Source organism: Helicoverpa zea, chromosome 6 (genome assembly GCF_022581195.2).
Source record: "Helicoverpa zea isolate HzStark_Cry1AcR chromosome 6, ilHelZeax1.1, whole genome shotgun sequence".
In the NCBI taxonomy this organism is placed as follows: domain Eukaryota; kingdom Metazoa; phylum Arthropoda; class Insecta; order Lepidoptera; family Noctuidae; genus Helicoverpa; species Helicoverpa zea.
The window spans coordinates 12,826,662-12,853,115 of record NC_061457.1 but is presented as its reverse complement, the minus strand read 5'-3'; the positions used below and the strand labels follow the sequence as shown (position 1 = coordinate 12,853,115).

At 35.9% G+C, this 26,454-nt stretch overlaps 2 protein-coding genes across 4 annotated transcripts in view; one reads left to right on the top strand and one right to left on the bottom strand.

The window, feature by feature from the left end:
- Positions 1-4,871: 4,871 nt before the first annotated feature.
- On the top strand, positions 4,872-6,968 carry LOC124631011 (probable DNA replication complex GINS protein PSF2). Its single transcript, XM_047165096.1, has 3 exons — positions 4,872-5,235; positions 5,620-5,890; positions 6,748-6,968. The coding sequence occupies exons 1-3, from the start codon at positions 4,991-4,993 to the stop codon at positions 6,826-6,828; spliced, it is 597 nt and encodes a 198-aa protein (XP_047021052.1). The 5' UTR covers positions 4,872-4,990; the 3' UTR covers positions 6,829-6,968.
- Positions 6,969-7,967: 999 nt separating this feature from the next.
- LOC124631009 (TNF receptor-associated factor 4) overlaps positions 7,968-26,454 on the bottom strand; it is an 85,178-nt gene continuing 66,691 nt past the window's right edge. For 2 of the 3 annotated variants that reach the window (XM_047165094.1, XM_047165093.1), the window contains 6 exons: positions 13,576-13,680; positions 12,870-13,031; positions 12,294-12,443; positions 11,700-11,876; positions 11,192-11,452; positions 7,968-10,408 (listed from right to left, as the gene is read on the bottom strand). In XM_047165094.1, coding sequence (XP_047021050.1) covers positions 10,055-10,408; positions 11,192-11,452; positions 11,700-11,876; positions 12,294-12,443; positions 12,870-13,031; positions 13,576-13,680 — 1,209 coding nt within the window. In that variant the 3' untranslated portion in view covers positions 7,968-10,054. Of the gene's footprint in view, positions 10,409-11,191; positions 11,453-11,699; positions 11,877-12,293; positions 12,444-12,869; positions 13,032-13,575; positions 13,681-13,953; positions 14,055-26,454 lie in introns of those variants that run through there. The other variant, XM_047165095.1, reaches the window with a different exon arrangement.

The window sequence follows — 26,454 nt, the reverse complement described above, 5'->3', positions numbered from 1 at the left end:
ACATTCACCTTCCGATGTTAGCAAAATATCTGATTCGGAAACTGAATTCCATGATGCACGTACTAACTCTTCCACCCCGCTGTCCCACCATTCACTGCATCTTCCCTTGCTAACCTAACGATAGACATATCCAACGACGAAGAATCAAACTCCGGAGATGTTGATATTATACCAGATTCTATCGTGCGTGAAATTCGCGACTCACTTTATGAAAATGTTCCATCCCTATCTGCTATTCCTTCTTTGCCTGCAACGCCTATAACACTAATCGCTTCTTCATTAGCACCCCGAAAAACAAGATCTAGAAAACTACCCACAATCAAAGCCAAAAGACCAAAAAAAGCCAAAAAAATTCAGCCGACTTACAATTGGAGAGTAGCACAATTCCGTCACCAAGCGACAATAGAAGAGGGTGAGGATGATGATAACATAGACCTGCCAGAAGATGATTCACCTTTGAAGTCCATTAAAATACGACAGTACAGGACATTTCCCTTCGACCATGGAAGAAGGACGCTGCAGGTTCTGTTGTAAGGTATGGAGTCGTGTAAATGACTGTAGTGCAAAATAAAACTGTCGTATATTGCATAAATTATGTTTCGTGACAGGAGAACCCCCAGAAATTATTTTTTAAATTATCATACAAAATAAACTGTACTTCGGTATCAATTAGTCCTAAAATGATCCTTTCTGTATTTTTCTTTGATTAAAAAAACATAAAAATAATTATGGTTTTTATTTTCCGTACTTTGGCAGTGTCCGCCTCAGCGAACATATAAATCTGACTATTAATTTGGCAAGGTCCGCTGTGACGGACACCTGTTTTCCCAGCAGTGGGCTATTGTAGATTTTTTTTTTAATTATTTTTCCGGGACTCTATACCAAACCCCTGAAACCACAAAATTTACAAATTCATATATTTTGAATATTTTTATCCGTGCCAAATAAAGGGTTAATTCGAGTGAGTAATAAAGATATTTTTTAAGAAAACGAATAAATCATCCAAATCGGCTTTCCTATAGCAAACTGATGTTAGTTTTAAGTAGTAACTTATCTGGTTGCTAATTGCCCCCTTTGGCTTAATGCTGCAAGATTTCGCCGCGACTTGATAACTTTGGGCCTTTGTCTATGGTGTGAGATGGTAAAAGTTTGGGTGCATTTCGTTTTTGCCCCTTTTTTAATTTTGAAATAAGTAGATAGGTACATTTTTATGTACCTACGTCCATCGTCCGAGCCTTTTCCCAGCTATGATAGGATCAGCTTCCAGTCTAACCGGATTCAGCTGAGTACCAGTTGTTTACAAGGAGCGACTGCCTATCTGACCTCCTCGATCCAGTTACCCAATACCTCAGGCTTTCAGGTACATTGTTATGTGCCTACATTAAAATATTTTGCAAAAAAAAGGAATTAAATTGAAACCCTTCTGCTGTAGAAAACAAATATTTAAGGATATTAAAAAATTACCTGATTCAAAGTTCCTTTTTAAGGCTAAGGAGTACGATAAGATTCTGATTTTAATGGTCTTCAGCTAATTGTTTTGCCACGCAATATAAAAGCGATTGAGGAAACGTTGTTCTCACACAGCGAAAGAATGCGCATTGACCTACGCTTGCTCAATGTCGAGGCGACCATCAGACAATGGTGTCCAAATACCTAAAGAAACCTATTATATTATTTTAACTACATATTCAAATGCATTTTGTTTTCTCTTTTTTTTTAATGAAATAAAATCCTCACAGTTGCACTGCAAACCAGGGGCCGTAAACATTTATATTAAAAACAAAAACATAGAGATTCGCGGGGGAAACTTTAGCGGCCGCAAGAATGAGATAAGTGAACTAAGTTGTTCTCAACTGGCAGAGGCTAAGTGTAATTATAATAATTCACTTAATAACTGACTGTGAAACTGTGCTGTTATGTAACTTGTAATATAAGTTATCTTTAAGTGGTTAATGAGACTTTTGGGATGGGAGAATTTTTGGATGAGATTTTAATTTCGAAAAGTTGATGCTGTGCTTTCCTACCTAAGGTACATAACTACCTACATATAAAAACATGTATGTACGTGGGTTACTGTTATCAGATATGCAAAATGGGAGAAGATGACATGCTGTACCCAGTACCGACCACAAATAAAATTGGAATGAGGGTTTATGATATTACTACTGATTGGTTAAATGGTAGGTATGTAGGTGTAAACAATAACAATGTAACAGAGATTGTCTTATGAAAGAACAAATCTGTGCATTTATTCTTCTCTATAAATTAGTTATGAACTATTGTACTAGCTGTTAGTTTTCCTTTATATAAATAAATAAATAAAATAAATAAATATAGGGATCACCTTGATTTCATTTATCTATACTAATATTATAAAGCTGAAGAGTTTGTTTGTTTGTTTGAACGCGCTAATCTCAGGAACTACTGGTCCGATTTGAAAATTTCTTTCAGTGTTAGATAGCCCATTTATCGAGGAAGGCTATAGGCTACTTTTTATCCGGTACGGGAAGTAGTTCCCACGGGATGCGGGTGAAACCGCTGGCAGAAGCTAGTATGTATATAATTCGATACCATGTCGCGATCAGTAACTTACATTTGCTGGAAATATGATGCATGTTAACTAAACTATGATATGTAAGAACAATGAATATTGATAGTTTGTTCAAAGTACCTAAGTACGTACCAGGTTCCCACAAAACGATTTCATTTCGAACAATTAACTATATAACTCAGGTACTACCTAAACCACTAACCAAAACAAAAAAGTACCCGCAACTTGCCAAAACTTCAACAAAATATTTCAAAGTAACTTCCAAAGCAAACCATTCGTACATGAGTGACAAGTAGCGCCATCTATGCACGAGAGTCCGTGACTAGCATACTGATCACCGCCGCTAGATGGCACTACATTGCTACGTGTCACGAACGACATATTTATGGCCAAAAAAACAGCGCTCCCGCTTGAAACAGAATCGCTTTTAAATGACTGGGCGAATTTGCGCGAGATCTCACGAATTTGTATGCAGATTTAAGAAGAAAGATGTCTGAGTGTGTTTTCCATTCGTGCAGACGGATTTTGTTATTTATTTTGTTTCGGTAAGCTGTTTCTAGATCTGCGTATCGAAATTTATGTTTGACAAAGATTAAATTGATTTTTTTACGTATTTTTGTTTGGGTTTAGTTTTATCTTAATCCCTTAACATATAACAGTAGAAACATAGATAGATTAATGTATAAAAACCTTGATTCACTTCACAAAAGAACATTATTTAACTTGAAAAAAAAATGAGTTGCTAAGACTTAATTCCAAGCTCAAATGGGAACTGACTTTAACTTACTGAACAAAAGCAAACTCCATAATATAAATACAATCAGTAAATACATACATGAATGTATATTATCACATACCTTCGCATCTTCGTTCGGAGTCTAGAAAACCAACGACAGCTGCATTATTCATTAGTTTCTTTCTCTGAGAGCGAACTTTAAATGTAAATATCGTCTCATGTTGATAGGAGTGTTCTTGAGTTCACGAATGTACTGTGTTTTAGTACATTGTGTGGTATTATTGCATACATACATACTCAGACTGTTAAATACTTGAGGATAAATAGTATTTGTTGGAGGTAGCAACAGTGAGCCACGGTTTGACTGCAACGTGTCGATGAAAAAGTTATCATGTATAAAAAATACTGAAGTTGTGCTTCTTTTTCTTTCAGCTTTCGCTGTGTTAGGTACCTATACTTAGAAACATATTTATTTTTAAATCCTAGGGTATGTATCTTAACATTATTAAGATCTCAAACACAAGAAGAAAATTGTGGCCTATTGAAAGTTACAAATATCACAATCTAGACTTGATGCAAAGCAATACCAATAATACCCAGCTGTAAAAATCCAATATTCATTGCCCAGTAACAAATATCGTACGTTTTTAATGTTATTAATAAATTAACATACGTGGGTAGGTAGGTGCTTATATTATTTCACTAAAATTAAAATTCGCCGTTCGAGTGACAGTTAGGTACCTACTTTTTAAATGATTATAGTCACACAATCGCAACATAACAATCAGTCACCATTTTTATTAAGGAAAACGTCTATAAATTAAACTTTAACTAAGTTACGACCCCAAATTTTTGGAGTAGCGTGGACTCAGTTCACATAAATCGACTGGCCTTCATTAACACGCATCGCATAGTTCAGGCAGATTACAAAACTCGAATATTTTGAAATAGGACCGTCGATTCAGTTCCGAAGTCACATAAAACGTTAGTAGTATGACAGACATGGGGGGTGGCAAAAGTCCGGGCCCCGCCAGCAAGGCCTCCCATAAATATCAACCGTCTGAGACATTGTCAACCGGCCACCCTAATTTACGGCTAGTAATTAGGAGTTTGCACTTTGCCAAAACGATTTGCATCGATCGCTACGCTATTAATTTATTGTTATTCTAGAATTAGCTTTGGCTAGATGTGTGCTAATTTATGATGAAAAGGATCGGATGATTGTAATTTAGTTAGGACTTTTGAATTCAAACTCAAAAGTTTTACAGGATGTTTTCATAGAATAAGCCTAGTAGCGACATCTACTAATAGTTTTCATAAACATTCATATGTGTATCTAGACATTTGTCAACACTGACACAGTTGTATAGTTGCATCTACAGATGTCGTTAATAAAAGCGTACAACGAATGCTGTAAAAAAACGATTTTTGTTTATAAAATATCAATCACTCGAAATAATAAATTTTAGTGTGTGTGTAACGTGTATGTTTATGTTCATTTAATTAAGTAAGTTAGGTAGCTTGAGTTAAATATGCACACTATGGTAATTTTAATCTGAATTATCTGTGCCCATTTTCGTTTCGTTTTCCCGCACTTTTGAACGTCAAAACAAAACTCGTTGATAGACTTTTACTTTTGTTAGTTTTCAATAAATGTATTTACTAGCAAATTTTTTACAATCTCAGTAATTTTTAGCTCAAAGATGGATCCTTACGAAGTAGAGTTTATCGGCGAGAATAGAATCATCAGTGTGATACCGAACTTTTCGTACGACAAAGTTTATTTGATTTGCGGCGAATTCGGACCATTTCGTGCTGGTTTGCCACTAAATGTGCCATTGTGGCTGGCTATGATGCTAAAGCAGAAACAAAAGTGCCGTATCGTGCCCCCAGAGTGGATGGAATTGGATACTTTGGAGAATATCAAAGAAGAGGAGAAAAGATCTAGGTTAGTTTTGTGTTTTTGTTTATTTCAAGTGTTTTCAGCTGTAATTCTTCCGTAATTCTCTAGTAATTAGTAAAGTACCTTCTTAAGAGTTAGAGACTACAAATTGAACCTAAAATTAGGTAAGTAAATGTCTACCTGTTTTTGAAAAATATAATCCAAAAGCAATCAAATTGTGACTGTAGACTTTTCATCCAAGTACCTCGTGACGCTGGTTCATGAAAAGCTTGTTTCTCAGTTCAGTGGGCTATATGAGTATTTCAATACCCATGCTATAATACAACATTATATTATTCCTCTATCCTATTTTAGACTGATAGCTTAAAAAAACAAAGAAAAAAAAATATTCCTATCAAGTATATTACTCAAACAATAAAAATATTACAGGTTCTTCACAAAAATGCCAAACGAACATTACATGGTTGAAGCAAAACTTATTCTCGGTGCTGCATCGGAAGACGTGCCCAATGCTGCAGAAATAAAGACTATTATCAAAGATATTTGGGATATTCGCATGTCTAAGCTAAGAACCTCTATGGATGCGCTCATGAAGTCCGGAGGAGGATACGGTAGACTGGACCATTTGACCATGATGGAGATTAACTCGGCTAAACCTTTGTTGCCGGCTGCTATGGATTATTTGCTGCAGATACAGATGGTAAGTTCCTTTTATTTTCATTTATGGTGCCTAAGTTAACTTATTCAAAGATGGAAATGTAAACTGTAGGCAGTTTAGTAGTAAAAATTTAAATTCAAATCATTTATTTGTGACTAGCTTCTGCCAGCCGTTTCACCCGCATCCCGTGGGAACTACTTCCCGTACCGGTATAAAAAGTAGCCTTCCTCGATAAATGGGCTATCTAACACTGAAAGAAATTTTCAAAATCAGACCAGTAGTTCCTGAGATTAGCGCATTCAAACAAACAAACTCTTCAGCTTTATAATATTAGTATAGATACACAGGTACAATAATAGGTCTTAAATATAATATGTTCATTCCGTGATCTGCAAACCTTATATACTTCTTTTTTTATAACTTATTATGTTTTATAAACCAAATATTCAGTCACAGAGTTTTCAAACTCAACATTTTTATTTCAAATAGGCCTATGAAAGCTCTTTCGAAACGTCAAAGTTAGGTGCACGGCTCCAAAGAGTTGGTATCATGGAGAAGAACTGGCAAGAAACTCTATGGACACTCTTTTTTAAAGAAAATTTAAAGTTCATTAAACATGAAAGTGGAAATAGTTCACATTATTGTTTATGTTGGTTGGGTATATTATTCTTGTTATATAAAACGATCTTTGAACTACTTATACTACTAGGAACTAATAATGTTTTATTAGTTCCCACATCATAGTTCTTTTATAGTCTGAAGGAATCTTATGATAAAATGAAATGCAATAGCAATAGGTGCTGTTTCCCAAAATCAAGTGCTACGTTTAGCATTAAAAGGTGAATAATGCAGTTGCTAGTAGTGGTAATACACTAATAAGAATATTACCCTAATTTCAGAAAGCCCAAAAGAAAGTCCAACAGCCGTCAGCCCTCAATACCTCAACATTCAGTCAGTCCGGCAGCTCACAGAGTACCTAGCACAATATCTACTGTAAATGTGCAATATAAACTAAATATTAAGCCTAAGATAGCAAGTAAGTTAATATTTTTGATATTAAGTACCAAACTAGCTGATATTTTCCATTTGTACAAAGAATTACATGTTTTGTTATTTACCATTTGTGCCTTTAATTTCTTGCAGTTCACTAGTGTATAAAGGGAGTTATTCATTGTGTCATCGGCTATCTGCCAATGGAAGGCTCATCAAAATTGGTTTACCCATTTCAGACATAAGCCTGATCAGACAGTCTTTTTTTAAATATAAAAATGTCATTTTAATACCTGCAAATTAGTAACTCCATGTAAAACACTGGTACTCAGCTGCATCCTGTAAGACTGGAAGCTGACCTTAGCATAGTTGGAAAAAGTCTAGGTAGATGACACTGCCATCTAACGATGGTAGAAATATGCTTTTATCGTTTTTACTCTTGTATGTGAATAAAAAATCTTCAGTTAGTAACATTATCAAATACGTAATGAGCAGCCAAATCTCTGCCCTACTAATTAGAGAAAACAAGCAGCTTGATAAATGAAGCAAAATAATAGTAAATGCAATTCTCTACAATCTATTACTTGGCGTTAATGCTCAAACATTTAATTATCAACAATGTTTAGTGCAGTTAATGTTATCTAAATAGGTTTTTAGTTTAATGTTGATTTATTGTCCGTTTCGGCCAAAGGTGGGTAGTAAAAGTTGGTAGATAGTATTTTATGGTCTGTTCTCTAGGAAGTAATATTGTTTATTATTTGTAAATCTGTGTTATTATAGACTAGCAGTTTTTCAGCGGTTTCACCCGCGTACCTTAGGAACTACTGTTCGTACTGGGATAAAATAGCTTGTGTCTGTGGAAAGTGTAGCTTTCCAACAGTGAAAGAGTTTTTCAAATTGGCTCAGTAGTTTCAGAGCCTCTTGGGTACAAACAAACAAAAAAAGTTTATTGATAGGCTATTATATTGTTTCGCTTTCTTATAATTTTTTTTTTTGTTATGAATAATCCAGTAGTTAATTGATGTTGCTGTAATAGTGGACCTAAAACAGTCTTGTTTGGAGAATCATCAATTTTGAGTGTAAAAATTGTTACTCATGGGTTGGTAGGTATTGTCCAGTAAAAGTCATATTTATATCGGAAAAATATTATATTTCCTCTTATCATCTACGATGGGCCTTTTCCTTATAAATCTAATGTGGCCTTTTTCAAATTATGTTCATTCTCTTAGTCTACTGTCCGTTTTGCGAAATACTTAGAATTAGCTTAAATCTAGGCTTAATACAATCTGTTTTTACTTTTAATGTTAATTAGTCTTATGTTAGGTACTAAGGTTATATTCGAAATAGCCTAGCCGAAAAACTACGGTTTATAGAAAAGGTACAAAGAAATGAGGATTAATTGAGAGACTCTTTTGTACAATTTTGCTGTTTATTTGATTTTATTGTTTATTAGTGTTCTCTCAATTGCACCTAATGTCTAGTTGTAATAAAACAAATATTACAAAATGGCTTCCAGGCTTAAAATAATGTTTTTTACTGGAATGTAATATTACAGTTGAGATTAAATTATTTTAAAAAGCGTTTTAGAAGAGATCCAAATTAATGAAGTAATATTGTGGAATTAGCCTTTTTTAATAAAAAAAACTGCAAAATCAAGAAAAATACTGTACAATGCTGTTAACTCAGAAATGTCTAACGTCATTTAGTACTAAAATTATTTTGAGAAATCTTTTAGATCGAACTAAAAATAAATTTGCGGTACATTTATGTATAGAAGTATACGAAAAAACAAAAACTTAAACGTATATCTATAGAGATAAATATATATAACTTACATACAGCTTTAGCCGTGTTTTTAAGTTGATATACTTTGCAATGGAAATGTACATAACACCATTATCTTTTTGAACGCAAAGCAATCACAACACTTTGGTTTAACTCCAGCTTAACGAATACATAAGAATTTTAGATTAAATATTAATAATTTTAATAAAACATAGATTTTTATCTACAACGTAGGCAGTATGTACAGAAATAGTCAACAAAAAAAAGTTATAAATTATTATTTTCGTAAAAACAGAAAATATATACAAAGATCTGCCGATATAACTAAGCTGGGCATTTTTCAAAGTATTTTTTGACAGTACTTTTAAAATAGAAATGTCCAAAGCATTTTTCAAAAAGCCTTCGATAATATTCGCTTAAGGCAAACAAAAATGCGTTCTGAACGTATTTGGATAGCTACACACAATTTTTGCAGGCTACTATAAAAATGTGTGTATTTATGCTGTTCGTTATATTTTTTCTGGCCTATAATATTACCGGATAAATACCATCTTCATCCTCAATTGGGATTGATTAGTCATTTTAGTAAGTTAGAAAAAAAAGACTGAAAACCTATCGATACCGAGCAGAGGGTTTGTATTAGAAAATTATTATGTCAGTAGAAGCTGAACATTTTAAACCAATTAGTGGGACAGGTATAAGCTCCCATGATGAAATCAGTTTCGATAAATCACATCGTCTAAGTTACAGGCAATATTTTTTGAAGGCCAAATCAAATTAAGTAGAGCATCCTAAATATCTGCAAATAGTGCTAATAGGTAAACATACCTAATAAATATGGCACAGAAAAGCAAGTCTCGTTAAAGTAAAAGAAATATGTACACTATGACTAAAGAAATAAGGTCAAAAATACTTTGAAATGATGCTGAACTTGTTACGTTCTTCTGCCGGCAATGAAACTCAAGAGATCTTTAGTGAAAGGATAACAAATGCGTATGCGCATACTAATACTAATATTTACAAATATGTACAAACTAATCTAAGTATAAAAATACTATTTACAGCTAAAACTATGACTTCAAGTTACTTAGTACTAAATAATGACTATAGAATACACATAATGTGTTAATAACTTAAGTTTAACTTGGATTCAGCCTGAAGTTAGAACTATGTTAAATCTAACCTTAACATTCATCTAACCCAAACTCTACGATTAATCATTTCATTGTAAAAATATACGTACTACATTTGAACATTAGAAAAATATTTCAGGTTTATATTTAACTTGATAATTCGACCTTATATGAAAACTATGTATCCCAAAATACAAAATGTACAATGTTACGATTCAAATCTAAACTGGCAAAAATTTTGAAAATAATTTGTCTTGACATTTTACACTGTATCCAAACTTGGGCTAAACTTAAACTACTAAACAGCTACAATCTTACTAGGGTCTACTTTGACCCTTAAGAACATAACATCATCCTTGATAAAGTTCCTCTTCTTCAGCATTTCATGGGAGACGAACCTTGGGAATCCGAAGCCCAACGCATCAGGTTCCTTTGAGGGTCTTTGGAAGTTCTTCCATGTGGGGTCGGGGACAAAACTTTCTACGATGTTGCAGGCCCTATCAGGACTTGAGCTTTGGTCGAATAGGGTGAAGGAGACTGTGTGGGCAAAGGGCCAGCGGAGAAGGGCGTCATATTCTCCAGGCAGGATCTTGATGTAGACCGACATGTGGGTAGCTTCACCTGCACCGTTGCCGTTCAGGAATAATGAAGCCTGGAAAGAAAGAAATAGAGGTTAATTTTGAGTACAAATGTTTTGTTGATGTCTTTTACATTTGCCAGATTACCAGAAATCTTTTCAAATTAATGGGTTTCTTGAGATGTCAAACTAAAATAACACACCTATTTGCTAGTCACTCAAATCCTCAAAAGGAAAAAAATAAACGAAAATATTATAATTAACAAATGTCACAATCCAAAAGGAACAACTATGATTTATTACCCACACTTCGAAATATTACATTACACACTGAGTGAGCAAGTGTCTAATTTAGTTGCCGTGGGGACCGGGTTTAGTCATCATTGACTCATATACATGGAGCGAGGTTTGTTTACCAACAAATGTAATACATGTGGCTTTATCGCGAAGATTTCGCGTGGCAACGCCAATTTTTTGCGTAAAGAGGTCAGCAATTGAAAATAAACATGCATTGGTCATTGCATCATTCTCCCTTCGGGGCAATAAAAAGATTTGCAGTGATCCACAAATATTTTGGCCACGTGGCAACGAGTCAGGTATTTGGCAAATGGGTAGTTAGACATTAGTGAAGCGTGAAAATGGAACAAACATTTTTTTCAGACTCCACCGCAATTAGGAAAGTTTTTAGAAGCATGACTAATGCATTATTTGTTTGAAACCAGGACTCTATGTACTATATTTTCTGGGGAAAGTGAAGTATATTTTTGGACCTAAAGTGGAGGACCGGACAGCATGGTCTTTTAGGTAGGACTGACCACAAGAGGAAATAGCAGAATGTAAATAGTTTTCGAAGCTCACCTGCAACTTATATTCATACTGGCTAGTATAAAAAGCAGGGGAAACCAGCTCGACGCCATCTTTGCACTTCGCTTCCGCCATCTTGGCGGCCCAGTCGCTGATGCGCCACACGAGAGCTCCGGAACAGTTCACCGACAGTCGCGCAACTGCTGCTCGGAGGGAGTCCAGCTGTCTTGCCTGACGACTGGCTAAAGCTGACACTAGGGCTAGGTGCTGTTGGCAACTTTCTTCTGTATGCTTTTCCAGAGCTTGTCTAGTTCCCTGTGTAGTAAAATCAATGTTAGTTTTGGGTTTGATGAGAGGTAGTAATAAAATTGAAGGCAAGTTTTCTTAACAGGCGGACTGTTGACTGCAAGCAGGTCAAAATATTTAATCGCCTCTATTTTTTCTTGATTTGTCGAATGCTACCTACTTAGTATTGACAGGGGAGATGGATATGATGTATCCTCCTTCTTCTATTGTACCAGAGATTCTAACCAAACTGCAACCTTGTAAGGTAAGAACCTACCTTAAATCTACATCCGGCGTCTCTAAAGGAGCAAGGCAGAGCCGCAGCCGCGGCGGCGGCGGCGTGGTCGCGCAGGTGCGCGGCGAGGTCGGCGCGCGGCACGCCGGGCGCGCCGCAGCGCTGCGGGCACGCCACGGGCGCGCGCGCACATGACGCGCCGTGCGCTGATACTGTGTCCTGGAAAAGGAAGGTGGTGGTTAGATTGGTGATAATCGTAAAAAGCTTTTGTAGACAAGTCAAGAGTGGAGTATCCACTTTGATAGTAATTTTGTTTCTTCTCCATTAACTAGAATTTAGGAAGTTAAGTCTTTACCATCCATTCTCTTATGTTAGCGAATTGCCTATCTGGCTTTTATGTCAGAGTTAAGCCCTACTACTGGGTCATCTGAAAGCACACTGTATGTATGACTAATTTACAGATAGTCGAACTCTTGGATAGGCTCTCAAAACCGTAAAATACTTAAATAAACTGGATGGACTTGAGTGACTTGAATGGTCAACAATATCATACACGGATCAAGCGGACCTAACACAGGTGCCCTTGAATCCATGTATTGTAAATTTTATAATCCTAACATTTTCTCATCTCCATACCTGAGTATAACTCTGTCCGCAATGCTTGCAAGGCACGAGTCGTTTACTGCAGTGCTGCTGAATGTGCTGCTGGGTATGTCTGCGCTGCACCTTAGCGCCGCACTTGTTCTCGCAGTACACCGGCTCGTGGCCACAGTTGCCTTGGTGCTCCTGAAAATGGTGTAAGGATTGATAAGTAAACTGTCAGAGGTAAAAGCGGGTTTTGGGTCAAATTTAAATGTGGTGGTCTAGATATGAAGAAACTTTCTATCAAGCATGACATGACAATGCTGGTTTTAATTGAGGTATATGTGTGAACCCACTACCTAGATTCTCGACTTTTCTGTATGCTTATGTAGATGTGAAAATCATGAGCAGTTCCTGGCAGTCAAGCAACTTTGATCCTTTGCAGTTAGCGTTAAACGTATATAACGATATATTTAGCCAACTTTTGATGTAAAGATAGACACAAAAACTGCGACTGATGAAGATGACGCTGGTATGTAAAATTAGGATCCTTTAGATTTTTCCTCCAAATCCTCATTAATGTACTTATATCAACGCTTTCGCTACTGTAGTTAATAATTCCTAGCCTACCTCCAAAGCGCTTCCGGAGAACTCCTTATGACAATGCTCGCAGTTAGCGCGACGGCGCGGACAGGTGTAGCGCAGATGATCCTGCATCAGCACCCGCGGGATCATCGCGCCGCACTGCGCTGCGCAGAGCACCGCGTCATGCTTGCACGTGTTCAGGTGCGCCTGCGCATAGGGAAGGAAAGTTTAGGGAAATGGAATAATGGTGATCTTTGAATATGGTAGAGATTTTTGGAGGTGTACAATATAGATTTATGTATTTTTTTATGCATTTTGTGTAAATTAGTAGTCGTTTTGTAGTACAAGTAAGTTGAAAAAGTCTTGGTGCTTTCTGGTGCGGTGCACTTGAAAGACGTAATGTATGCAACGGAGTAATTAAAAATAAAATGATTGTCAATGAGATTTATTGCGGTAGCAAGTTGTAAAATCTGCGGTCTATGTGTTAAAAAACTTGACAGCTTTTGTAATTAATCATAAGACTTATTATTTGTTTTTAATTCAAGCTCTCATTAGACAAATTAGCGTGTTCACGCTAAATAAACTTACGAGCATTTAATTTTGACTGGCAACTCGTACTTGGCATGTCATAAAATATAGACTATTGTCGGCCAGAAAAATAAATGTGTCGCGTACCGCACGCAGATCGATCGATCTAGTTACCTACTTAACTTAGGTATAAGTAAAGCAAATATTTGGCTTTCTCACTCACCTTCAATTTGCGTAGTTCGTCGGACCACTGGCATCCTTCTTTGTGATGAATGCAGTACACCACCGATCCCATAATAGCCTTCTCCGATTCCGGATCAGGATAAATCTGAAACAAAGAGACCAATATTTAAAATCATATTCCAAACAAACCAAGCACCCATCCATAAATATAGTGACCTTTTTTATCTTTGAAATAATGTATTTAAGCATTTTTGCTGAATAAATTTTGGTTTAACAGAAAACACGACGTCAAAAGCAACGGCTACCGTTGAGACTGATTGAGGCGCTTGCCACACTCGCATAACGGATTAAATAGGACAACGCGATTAAAAATAAACCACATTTCAAAGAGAATATCAAACTGGCGCTGTATACACACCGTACTCTCGAATATGGAACACATCGTACGGAAATATGCAAAATGGCCGACTGTTTTTCGCGCGTAATTTATTCAAAGTAAAGACGCGGGTGCGTTCACCGCAAACGACTGATACGTAGTGAATGCGTTCCCGTTTGTACATTTTCGTTATCTTTATGGGTGCAACGAACAGATGGCTCGAGCCACGGACCACCGTTCCCTATGTTTGTGCCGCGATAAGCGTGATTTTTCACTTCCCAAACCAGCTGGGTAATGGAATGATCAAATACGGGCGTCAGATGCCTTTAAACAGGTTACTTTCACATGTTCAAGCTAATTTTTCTTTGAAACCGATACGGCGAAGACTGAAAAACTTGTTTGTTGACTAATGCTTTTGTAAAAATAGGGAGTGCGTCCCGAATGCTAAATATTGTTAGTAAACAAAGAGAAGTTTGTGTGTTTGCTCCCGAGATGTCACTAGTCGTTGCATAGATCTTTTAGAACCGACGCGACGCCGCAGCTCGATTCGTTCAGTCAGTTTTCTTGAAAGCCGCAGCATACATCGAAAGTTGTGCCTTACTTCAAAAGTTTTATCTGAAGAAATCAAGCGATGGACTGAACTCATTTCGAAACAGAGATCAAAGCTGCTTCATAGTACGCTGTTTCTATTTACAAACATTGATGCATGTGGTCATCGGCATGGCTGCTGCGTAACGTACCACCTTAGCATATTCTATTCAAGTAAAATTAAGTACCTTATCCTATCTATTACGGCTACTTAACTATGAGTTTTATCGCCGAGGCATAAGGGTGCGATTGCTGTAACATTTCGCGAAGCCCTAGGTGCTTTCGAAGCTGGTGGTGTATAAATTTACAAATATAGAATGTTATTTGTGTCGTATTCTAAAAAGATGGACCGCGATGTGTTGAGCTCTCCCGCATCGCTCAATTATAGAACTCGTTGTATCGTAAATATAGTAGGAACGAAACGTAACAGGTTGCTGAAGTGACGCGGTTGTTATGACGTTTTGCCGCGGAACAACCACCAGCTAAAGGATAGATGGAAAATGAGGATGTTACGCTGCCATTTGTAAAATATCACGGGCCGAGGTGCGAGGACATTAGACAGCAAGATAATAAATGTAACACAATAATGTATTACAATACTTTAAATAATTCTTTCATTTGACTAAAATGTATGACATCTTTAATCTAACTGTCAAACAGCGTTTTGTTTTTCTTGTAGACAATTTTAAAAGTAACATAAATAACACTTGTATTACCATAATCGGATTTTTTGTAGACATAGTATCTATATTTACATTGGAAATCATTAGGAATGTGATTAATCAGTTATTTGACAAGATACATGCAAATGATTGCCGACAAAAAGGTTACGAAACGGACCGAGATAACAAGAGCCTTAATAGGCAGTAAGACCTTATCCTCCTACGTGCGAAGTGTGAATTTAACTATTTTAATGGCTTTTATAATTAATTAAATAATAAATATAATATTGTGACCGTCAAATGCGCCATTATTCATTACTTATATAATTAATTTTGTTATGAAACTTTTATTTTTCGCTTGCAAAATAATATCTGTAGTATGAGATATTACTTCACAGAACGCATGAAGCAAAAAACGTTTTATCTTCCTAATCGCAAATGCAAAGCTTTCTCACCCAGCCGCGCTCAAGAAAATCTAAACAAGTTTTTTTGACGAAACACTTAACAAAATCATCACGTTCAACAATTCTCACGACGACAACTTAAAGGAAGGTAAAAAACTTAAAAAACAAGGCTTCAAATCTTATATGGCATAAAAACATTATCTAATTACAAGGTAACTTCATACGCCTACAGTGGACGGGGTTGCATCACATCTCCCACGCAACAGTCAGAACTGCCTTCTATTGGTGTTAGACCTTGAGGAAATATACTAACTATTAGGCTATTCGATTTCATTTATTTAGAAACTAGATTCGCAGCAGAAAAAGAATGAAACTTGGCAACAAATGAAGCAGAGCTGCAACTCTAAAGATCTTGCTTTGATTGGTCCCCTCAGTTCAAAACTCCAACAATATGCAGCATGATCAAAAACATTTAAAAAACTTAGCAAATATAAGCTCCTGTTAACGGCCAAGTTATTTTAGTCAAAACAATTGTCGTGTACGTCACAATCCACTTGACGACCGTGTCCGGCGGCCGACGAGTCGTCGTGTCTAATTTGTTACGACCACATTCGGGGTGATTGTTAACACAGTTCCCTGTGTTTTATTGGGTATTCCAAGGTTTATAAATGTGTTTAAGAGGGGACAGAATATATGCACATGCTTTTTTGTTTAACGATTTGTTTTGAAGACAAAAAAAGAGGTTTAGACTCTTTTTAGCATAATATTGTGTCTCATGACTAACGGTAAAATTGCTATTATTCAAAACATTACAGAGAGGTTTAACTTCTATTGACAATGACAAATACACCAATTTCTAAAATGTAAACTCTTCTGCATAAAATATGTCTTTCCTAAAATATATTTGGAACTTTAAAAGAAAAAGTTTTCAACCAAACGCACCCATCATCATTTAAAACGGAACGCACCATATAAATTATGGCGCGAACTTTGCTGTCATTTGTGTTCTAATTTAGAAAATGGCGGGTGGAGTGGTTCGGAAACCGTTATTTTTTTCTTACTTCAATGTTATTCTTGGTACACTTCTTTAGTACAATTTCTTTGACGTTCCTACACTTCTGTTTTCATCAAGTCACACCGCCAGTTGATTGACATCCGACTGTGATGTGCGTACAAGCCACAAAATTATCTAAACCTTCTCGAACGATTCTGTAGTCTATACTGCTTTAGAAATACAGTTGATTTTTGCATGCATGTTTTTATCTTTCCTTGATACAATTTTGTTTTCGTTAAGCTATCGACACGCGCTGACGTGGGAATGTAAACATTACACCAAAAATATATCTAGGGATTATTTTCAAGTATATCCGTAGTAAACTGAACTCGTAGTAAGGTTGAAGGGCCATGCTTGAGACATAATTTATTTCACAATTTAGTTTTTTTATTTTTTTTTAATTTCATTAATTTAGAAATTATTGAAATTGGTCTTGATGATGATTTGATCAACCTTTCCTTACTACAGTCAGTGGCTTCAAGTCAATTTCTGAAAAAGAAACTGTAAAAATGCACAAATAACGATAATTTATTAGTAATTAGCTATAATAACGATAGTTAAATAACACTATTATTATCAAAGAGCATAGCTTCATCTTAAACACGTAACTTAATCAGTAAAAATGCCCCTAAGGAATAACTTATACGTGTAAAGTTAAAGCCATATTTCCCGGCGTCGCGTGCTAAGCCATACTTATTTAGTTTTCAGCGATCTAAGTTAAATTAACTTGGCTTATTTGATTTATTAGCTAAGTTAGATGTGGTAATTATATCTGCAGTATTGACCTGCGTGCCTGTTTGGTTTTGTGCTAGATTATTGGAGTTTCGTTTTGTGATTGTTTTAATGTAGTTCCGTAGTTTATAAATGCCTAGGTAAATGCCTTTTCAGTTTAAATTTAATTGAAGATGTTTAAATACCCTAATATGTATGGATTTCATAGACAATGTTTTTGAGAGTGTATACCAAAACTTCAACCAACAATGGTTTTTTGATGTTTGTAGGGACTCTTATTTAGGTAAATGATCGTAGTTCAAAATAAGCACTACGTACAAGTAAGTAGGTATTTCATAAAACAAGCCACCACACCATAACAACGGAACTCAATATTCATAAGAGCATGGTATTACGAAATTTAAATAATAAGGCTCGATGGTTATCACCCGTGCGCGTGCGCAGCGGAAGCGGGTTCGATGCCCGCCAGCGGAACGTTACCGACGAATATGTAATGATGTCTAATTAAACGTTATGTAAGATAATGTGTGATTTCTGGCATTGTTTTGTTAGTATGTATTTAATGGCAGAGTTTTGATAAAGAAGCTACCGCTTACGATTTAGTCGTACTATTGATGCTACTACATTATAACGCTGAAGTTACTATAAAGCTGAGTTTGGAGTTTATTTGTTTGAACACACTAATTTCAAGAACTCTTCGGCCGTTTTGAAAAATGCTCTAATCACTGTTAGATAGCCTTAAGAACCAGGCTTCTTTATATCCTGCTCCCACGGGACGTGGGTTAAACTGCTGGCGGAAGATAGAACCTATCTAAGCAAATCATATTTTTTACATTAAACAGCACAGCTCGTTAACAAGAAAAACGCAGTTTCTTATCTACAAATCAATGCGTGTCTACGTCGGAAGAACTACATTACTAACGGACAACTCATTTAGATGCTTACAATGCAATTGTATTGTTACTACTTAGATAGAGATATTAGACTTCTTTAGTAATGATCTTTATCTTAAACACGCGTGTGATATAACGTGGGTAATTTTGTTTTTTCTGTGTTAAGAAGCCAATGATTTGCTCATTATATGTATTTTACTTCATCTGAAAAAAAATCTGAAAAACTTGTAGATGGCTATTGTAGAACTTTTTGAATGTTCTTTTTTTTAGTTTCAGGCATTCGCACACTTGATAAACATATTCACTTTTTTTAGGGTTCCGTAGCCAAAATGGCAAAAACGGAACCCTTATAGTTTCGTCATGTCCGTCTGTCCGTCTGTCCGTCTGTCACAGCCGATTTACTCGGAAACTATAAGTACTACAGTGATGAAATTTGATGGGAATATGTGTTGTATGAACCGCTACAAAAATATGACACTAAATAGTAAAAAAAAGAATTGGGGGTGGGGCCCCCCATACATGTAACTGAGGGATGAAATTTTTTTTTTCGATGTACATACCCGTGTGGGGTATCAATGGAAAGGTCTTTTAAAATGATATAAAGTTTTCTAAAAAACATTTTTCTTAAAGTGAACGGTTTTTGAGATATCAGCTCTCAAAGTCGTAAAAAGTATGTCCCCCCCCCCTCTATTTTTATAACTACGGGGTATAAAATTCTAAAAAAAATAGAGGTGATGCATGCTAATTAACTCTTTCAACGATTTTTGGTTTGATCAAAGTATCTCTTATAGTTTTTGAGATAGGTTGATTTAACTGTAATTTACGGAACCCTTCGTGCACGAGTCCGACTCGCACTTGGCCGGTTTTTTTCGATGTTTTCGATTTCGAACAGAGATAAAAAACATATAAGGCCTTCTTGCTATACAACCTTATAAAACTCTGGTACTCAGCTGCATCCAATTAGACTGGAAGCCGACCCCAACATACTTGGGAAATAGCTAGGCAGATGACTATAAGTATAACGTTGCCGTTACCATAACAATTTTCAAACACGTAATATTTGAACCACCCACAAGCCTCACCAACGAGGCTTTCTACCAAACAGTTTCACTATCGTCGTGGGAGTAATATTGAACTTCATTCATAAACAAAACGTAATTCTTCAATGGACTGACATCACGCTGATCTGTACGCTAATGCATTGATTGTTATTGTTTACGCAACGTCAAATGATAATCGTGGTTTTTAATCAACGGATCGACATAACAGAATCTTTTGATGGATTGATATAAAAGAATCATCTGCCCACAACTGCTGTATTCACAGTAGGAATTTCATCATCTATAAAAAAATATGATCTATGTACAAAGGGGTTCAACCAACAATCAACACAACAAAAACATCGAAAAAGGAGGAGGTTTTCAACGTGGGATCTTTTTCTATGTATTCATCATCCTCCGAGCCTTTTTCCCAATCATGTTAAACTAACCGGATTCAGCTGAGTACCAGTGCTTTACAAGAAGCGACTGCCTATCTGACCTCCTCAACCCAGTTACCCGGGCAACCCGATACCCCTTGGTTACACTGGTGTCAGACTTACTGGCTACTGACTACCCGTAACGACTGCCAAGGATGTTCAATGACAGCCGGGACCTACAGTTTAACGTGCCATCCGAAAAACAGTCAATGGTGTCTAAGATATACTTAGAAAGTACATACAAACTTAGAAAAGTTGCATTGGTACTTGCCTGACCTGGGATCGAACCCGCGCCCTCATACTTGAGAGGTTGGTCCTTTACCCACTAGGCCACCACGACATGCCCAACCATCTTTTTCTATGTATTATTTCTCGTTTATTAACTATCTGTGCCCAGTATAAAATCAAGACGAATAAGTTCTTCGTCAGACCAACTAAAAAAATCTCAGCTTTAATTTCATTGAGCAACATTTTGATCTCCCATTCAACACGACAAGCCCAACTTACAGATTACATTCTTACACTTCTAAGTAGTACTGTTTTTCGAAAATAGACCACTTCGTTAGAAGCAACACGATATCAATTAGGTTGTCCGTCATCGAGGCACGTATCCAGTTGCCGTCGAATTCTAAAACCTATCCCCCATTTGGGATACATTAATTCATCCATAGTTTGTTTTGTTTAGATGTTAAAATTAATTTGAAATACGAGTTCTTTTTGGCTGTCAAGTTTTCTTTGTTTAATTAAATGAAAGAAAAATATGGTGTATTCGTTTCTTGCTATTAATGGAAATGGTAAAAGTTCTGTAAGTTTCAAAATACGGATTTTATTCTACTAAATCAACGTCAAATACCAAAGAGTTTACTATAAAATACAGCTTAACCGCGTCCTAAAAAGATAAATTCTAGGTTATTTAGACGAATAGCATTTCCCGAATGCCTACGGTCAGCAGTGTCGTTCTGTCACGCCACAAATTCCAGAAGAAACCGCAGGCATGCGCGTACGCATCCGAAACGTCATTTTGACACGTACTGCCTCGTGAGATGTCAACCGTTAGAAAAGACATATCTGAACAGCTAGATATGAGGGTGGTTTCATTTTGTTATAATCTAATCTAAAATATTAAAATAAATTAGGTCTCATGTTTAAAAAAAATCTTTTGAACAGTGTAGATTTGGGCGATCATAAAACTTTATTGTTTAAATCTGGTGGTGATTATAAAACCCAGAAAACCGAAACCTCAATGTGTAACAAAAATCACGCTGCAATCATTATCACTATATACCAGTACCATTCCACTAATAAATGCCAATAAATCACTTGTAACTTGCGCAGACGCACCGGAAGCGACAGAGGTCGGCGTGTCAGCCGTCGCACGCGCATCAAACGATAGCTTTCGTAATAAAATGGACTCGATTGTTCGTTGTGTAATTATCGACTCGACGGTAGACAATGTGGGGCTTTGATTTCTGATTTATTTGAGGAAATATATGAATTTTCGTTTAAATTCAGACTTAGGTATATTTCCAACAAGACTTACCTAGGTGTAAACCAGGTTTTGACATAAGTGTTAGTAATAAATAAAGCTATCGTCGATTCCGATAGTTTTAATAAAATCTAGCTACATAAGAACAATCAATTGTATCTTGTATATGTGTTATGCGTTCATGCGGTGACAGAGCGGAACTGATTAAAACTTTTTGAAATAGATACCTAAATCAATATTGGACAATAGTAAGGATGCAGCAAAAACCCAAGAAAAAGTTTACTAACACCCAACTTTAAAGGTGATCTAACACCCGTTCCTTTTAATTTAAAACAACATAATCCTAGCTAATAGCTCAAGACGTAATCGCTTCATCAATTTATTGACCATCCATTGTTTTACAAAACAATTGCTAGATAGGAATCTTGCAATCTCTAACCCCGACATAGCGAAACAATCAGTTCAAATCGGTCCTAACGAGTGGTACCACGGAGTAGGGAAAGATAAGCAGAGATTCCAAACATCAGGTAGGTCAGGCCTTCTTGTAGGTCAAGTGACGTACGGTAGGCGTGATCCGTTACTAAAAATAACGAGGCTTTTGGGTTCCTTGTCAAATCAGAACCAATCTGTCAAAGATTGGTCTTGATTGATTGGTGATTTTATTTTGCAAATAATGTGCGGGTTCTGGGGAGCTAGTAAAGTTCCTCGTCCCTCGGACACCTGCATTTTGGCGCGCTACTTTCTTCGGAGATTTTGCATCAAAACATCTCCGGTAGTTATTTGTTCTCCATGGCCCTAACGAGTGGTACAATTGAAGTCACCAACCAGTTAACTCAATTGGATAATACGAACTCGGGGAACCGTTTTCACATGTGCAAGCGCAGATTGATCGATTGCCGGATATCACTATTTTGCATCTGCCACGAGTCCTACATTGCAGTTTTAAATCTTTTTATTTACAGTTCGTGGAGCTCCGAAATTCTTTATATAGGACATGATAGTAAAATTGTTTATAGATAGGTAGAAATGTGTTTTGTTTGAATGACGATCTGCCTTGACCTAAATGGGGCCGCGAGATTTGTCGACTAGATTTTGGTGATAGTGCTGATAAAAATCGAGCTCTTGATAAACAAAGGCCTGTTAGTGATTGATCAATCTTGATTTAGGTAAGTAGGTACTTACTCCAACGGTAACATGTACGTGTATACTTATATCATAGAAAATGTGCCCCATCTGCAAAATTGCGATTGATCTTGTGACAAAGATCAATTTCCAAAAAGATGAGATGAACTCACCTATAATAGAAATGTTATATACCAAAAACAAGCTTTAATTACCGAACTATAAGTAGGCACACGTAAATAGACATAAAACTCATTCTAGCTTTCCATCTCTTTCAAACACCATACGTTAGAAAGTGAGAAGAACAAAAATGGCGTCGATGACGCATTGTGGTAAAACAATCTAGTTATAGAATGCGTTAAAAGACTTAATGCTTCAGTTAAGGTACGGATAACTCATTTGAAATAGTTAACGGCTATTTTAATGTTACTAAGAAATAAATAAGCACGTATTAGGTGTGAAAGGGTGTGATCTACAGTTTTAAATTCATTAAGTTAAGGATATTTGGTCGTAAATTACAAATGGAGTCTTTTTATGGAACGAATTCCAATGTCTAATCAAAGCTACGTAATCATTTTATGTGTGGACCGTGTCAGATATTTGGTGAACACCGAATGGATTATCAATGGTTCCCGATTTGATTGACCATGCTTGAAATCAAAGAAAATAATAACTACAAATTGTTTGCAACTTGTTTTACATAGGCTCTACTTTTGGGACTACAAAAGGTGCAAGTGCAAGCACACCTAACCACTGTGTAAGCACAAGTTCGCAATTTTATTAACCTAAAATAAAATAAGCTGTTTTTTTAACTTTACGTTCTGTGTAAACACATGCCACAATGCGGCAAGCATCAGGCAACTTATCAATGAAACATTTACTGGTGATGAATAATCGCATGACTCAGTCTCAATGGTGGAATATTTGTCATACTACACCATGATGCAGGTTACTAGGTCTCGATACTATGGGCATTTTGTGCATAGCTGGGATTTTGTACTGGCCATGGGAAAAATGGATTCACAACGTGCCTAGTGCTTTCAGTTTGACTAACCAGTTTGGTTTGTAGAATATATAACTTCACAGAGTATGTGTACGTCGATTTAGGTACAGATATTTAATGTGTTAGGTGCCTGCATGTCTGTTTGTTACACTTTTACTTGTTGAAGCCTGGAATAGGTCCCTAATAATGTAAATTTAGAAGCGACCATTCTACACACTTTTCGGAGAACTCTTTTTTGCAGTGTGTGCTAGATGTCCAAAAGTAATCCATAACATATTCAACTTCCTCATGTTAACTGTTAATAAAACCGATAAGTTCCCGATAGATAAATAAAGCCGACATGACAATCTTTTGCGGTATTTGTGCGTGCGCATCCCACGATAACGCTTCGTCACTTCCGATTCCGACCGATGGAGGCTGCGATATCCGGTCAATAAACTTGTCATTTTGATTTGTACTTTCATAAGGATATCTATTTCTTTATTAAGACTGGAAGTCACTCCAATATAGCTGGGAAAAAGGCTCGGAGGATGATGATTTATTTCTTTATTTTTCTTATTTACTAACTGAGCTACATATGTCCTAAGTAGAAAAAAATTATAAACCAACGTATGAATGTGGTCCTAGATACGACTGCAGGACGCATTTACCCGTCGTTATATTATGTAGAGATAACAATTTGTGGGATTTTCCTCTATCTACTACCTACCTTCAAAAGTTCAAGTCGAAATGTGTCTAGTCAACGTAGACAAGAATATCCAGACTATTTTGACTCTCTATTTGTACCTACTATTTCTAAGTATCTACTATGACTCAAAACACTACCTCACATTGTAAATTAGTCATGTAACAATAATACATCATTTAAAAATGTTCCCAGTGCGAGTTATCTGTCACCATCGGAATGTGACTTACATAATGTTTTTGTTGACTAGCGGTTTATACTCAGACGATTAGATAAAGGGCTCTTTAAACGTTTAATATATAGCTGGAATTTTTATATAGTTATAGGTACACATAGGTATGTAACTTAGGAAAAAAGGCCAAGATTTTCGATTGCGAATAACTTAAGACTCCTGAAATGATTAGGTAAGTATTCCTTGTAAAATTATGATTCTTGCATATTTCCTGGTAAAAGATGAATTGATTGTAATTATAAATTTTTGTAATATTTTTATAAGTTACAAAATATTAATCCAAAGTTATTTTACTTCTAAGTTAATAACGTGGCCTTTGAGGAAAACATAATATTTACGGTTATTTAATTTTTGTTACTGGTAATCTCAAACAATTACCGTCAAGTATAAATCTCACAAAACGTAAACCGCTCAAATGACGTGGGAATAGATGCCTTATCTAACTTAAGTACAACTTTAGATTAATTAATTATACTAACTACTTAACTACTAATTGGTTGTAGTTCTTAATCGTAAAGCGTAAGTAATTTCTTTATCATTGTATTTGCGTAGTGGCGTGGAAACTATTTTTGAGTAAGCAAAAGATTGTTTTGTGAACGTGAAATGAAACGTGGGGTAGTTTACGTTGTAGTACTGCTAGATGGCGTTGATAGTAGACAGATTTATAAGTACTGGTGATAGAAAATACTTCCTAAAGCTTTGTATTGAGACTGATTAGATAACCTGGAGTGAAGGAAAATTGATTGATTAACACAAAGTTTTCATGCCGTAGATACTTATTTGGAAATTGCTAAGTAAAACTTAAATACATTAGCGTAAGGTAAAGCCTAATAAGACCACGATATACAGGAGGTCCCGGATTTAAAATCTAGTAATATTTAAAGGTTTAGCTTTCTACGTCTGACAAAAATAAATAGATTTCCACAAACTAGTCACACCATCTGACAACAGATTAATCCAGGAGCCATAGGACCATTTACTATTCATCGTCAAATTACGCAAAGACAAGTTGCCGACCCCAGCATAACTACATTCCTATGATTTCCAGATTACCTAGAATGTTAGGACTATTTTATTCGGTTGCGCAAACGCATTTCGTCTGGCAAGCCTTGCGTATCTTGAACATCTATGGTAAACGGTAAAAAGATGTTTGTGGCTCGGTGCGATTTTTTTATCGATTAAGATCATTTTATCAGACAGTCTAACTAGTTAGGGAATCGAAAGTATAGTTGTTGAATAGAAATTAATTCTAAATGTTTCGATGATATGGAATCCGGCAAAAACGCTAACAGAAAAATACCCATTTTCTAAACGAAACCTTAAAGGTGATTAAGCTAAGCTTAGCTTAGCTTATTCTATTCCAAAGACACAAATAACTTTTGGCAGACAAAGAGCAAATACCTAAGTACATTAGCAAATGACCCGTTCTCTTGTTCAGGAATCCCCCTAATAAACCCGGAACTAACCTCATTACAAAACTAATGATCGTTCTCTTTCCTTAAAACCAGTTACCAAAATCATTAAAAAACTGTATAACACTATTCAATGAACAAAGAAAAAAATATGAATTAAATTAAAGTCTTCTTTAGGAAGTATCAAGCTATAAGCAGTTCTCGTCTTGCAAGATATTTTGAACATGTCTGAACATGTTTGAGAACTACTGGAAGTAATAAAAGGGGGGCAAGGACTAGCTCACATGGCCTTATAGAGAGGTTTTATTACTTACATAGAAATTGGGCTATGATGGCTCTTTAAATAGACTGCTAATTAGCTAATGAACCAGTAATTTTGAATGTGCAGACACTTTTTTATAAGCGTCTATTAGGTAATGTTTTTTTGTCATTAACTAATACATGTAATTAGTTAAATAAGGAAACTGTCTATTTTATGGTAAAAGAAAGAAACTCACAGTCTTTGAAAGTCGCAAATTAGAACCACTTTGACAGAAAAAATAATTAGGATTTCAATTTGGCTGATCAACTCTACGAACCCATGAACATGGGTAGGTAATCTTACAAACTGGAACTTTCAGATGCAATATTTTTTCTTCTATTACAATAAACGCCAATTTTGTTCAGTTAAGTAGTCACCGTTGATATGACAAGTTAATTCTATAAGATAGCTTTATTAGCCCGTTTCATCTAACTCAAGAACACATACCTACTTAGTTATGACAAGCCAGTGAAATGTTTTCTAAGAACCCCA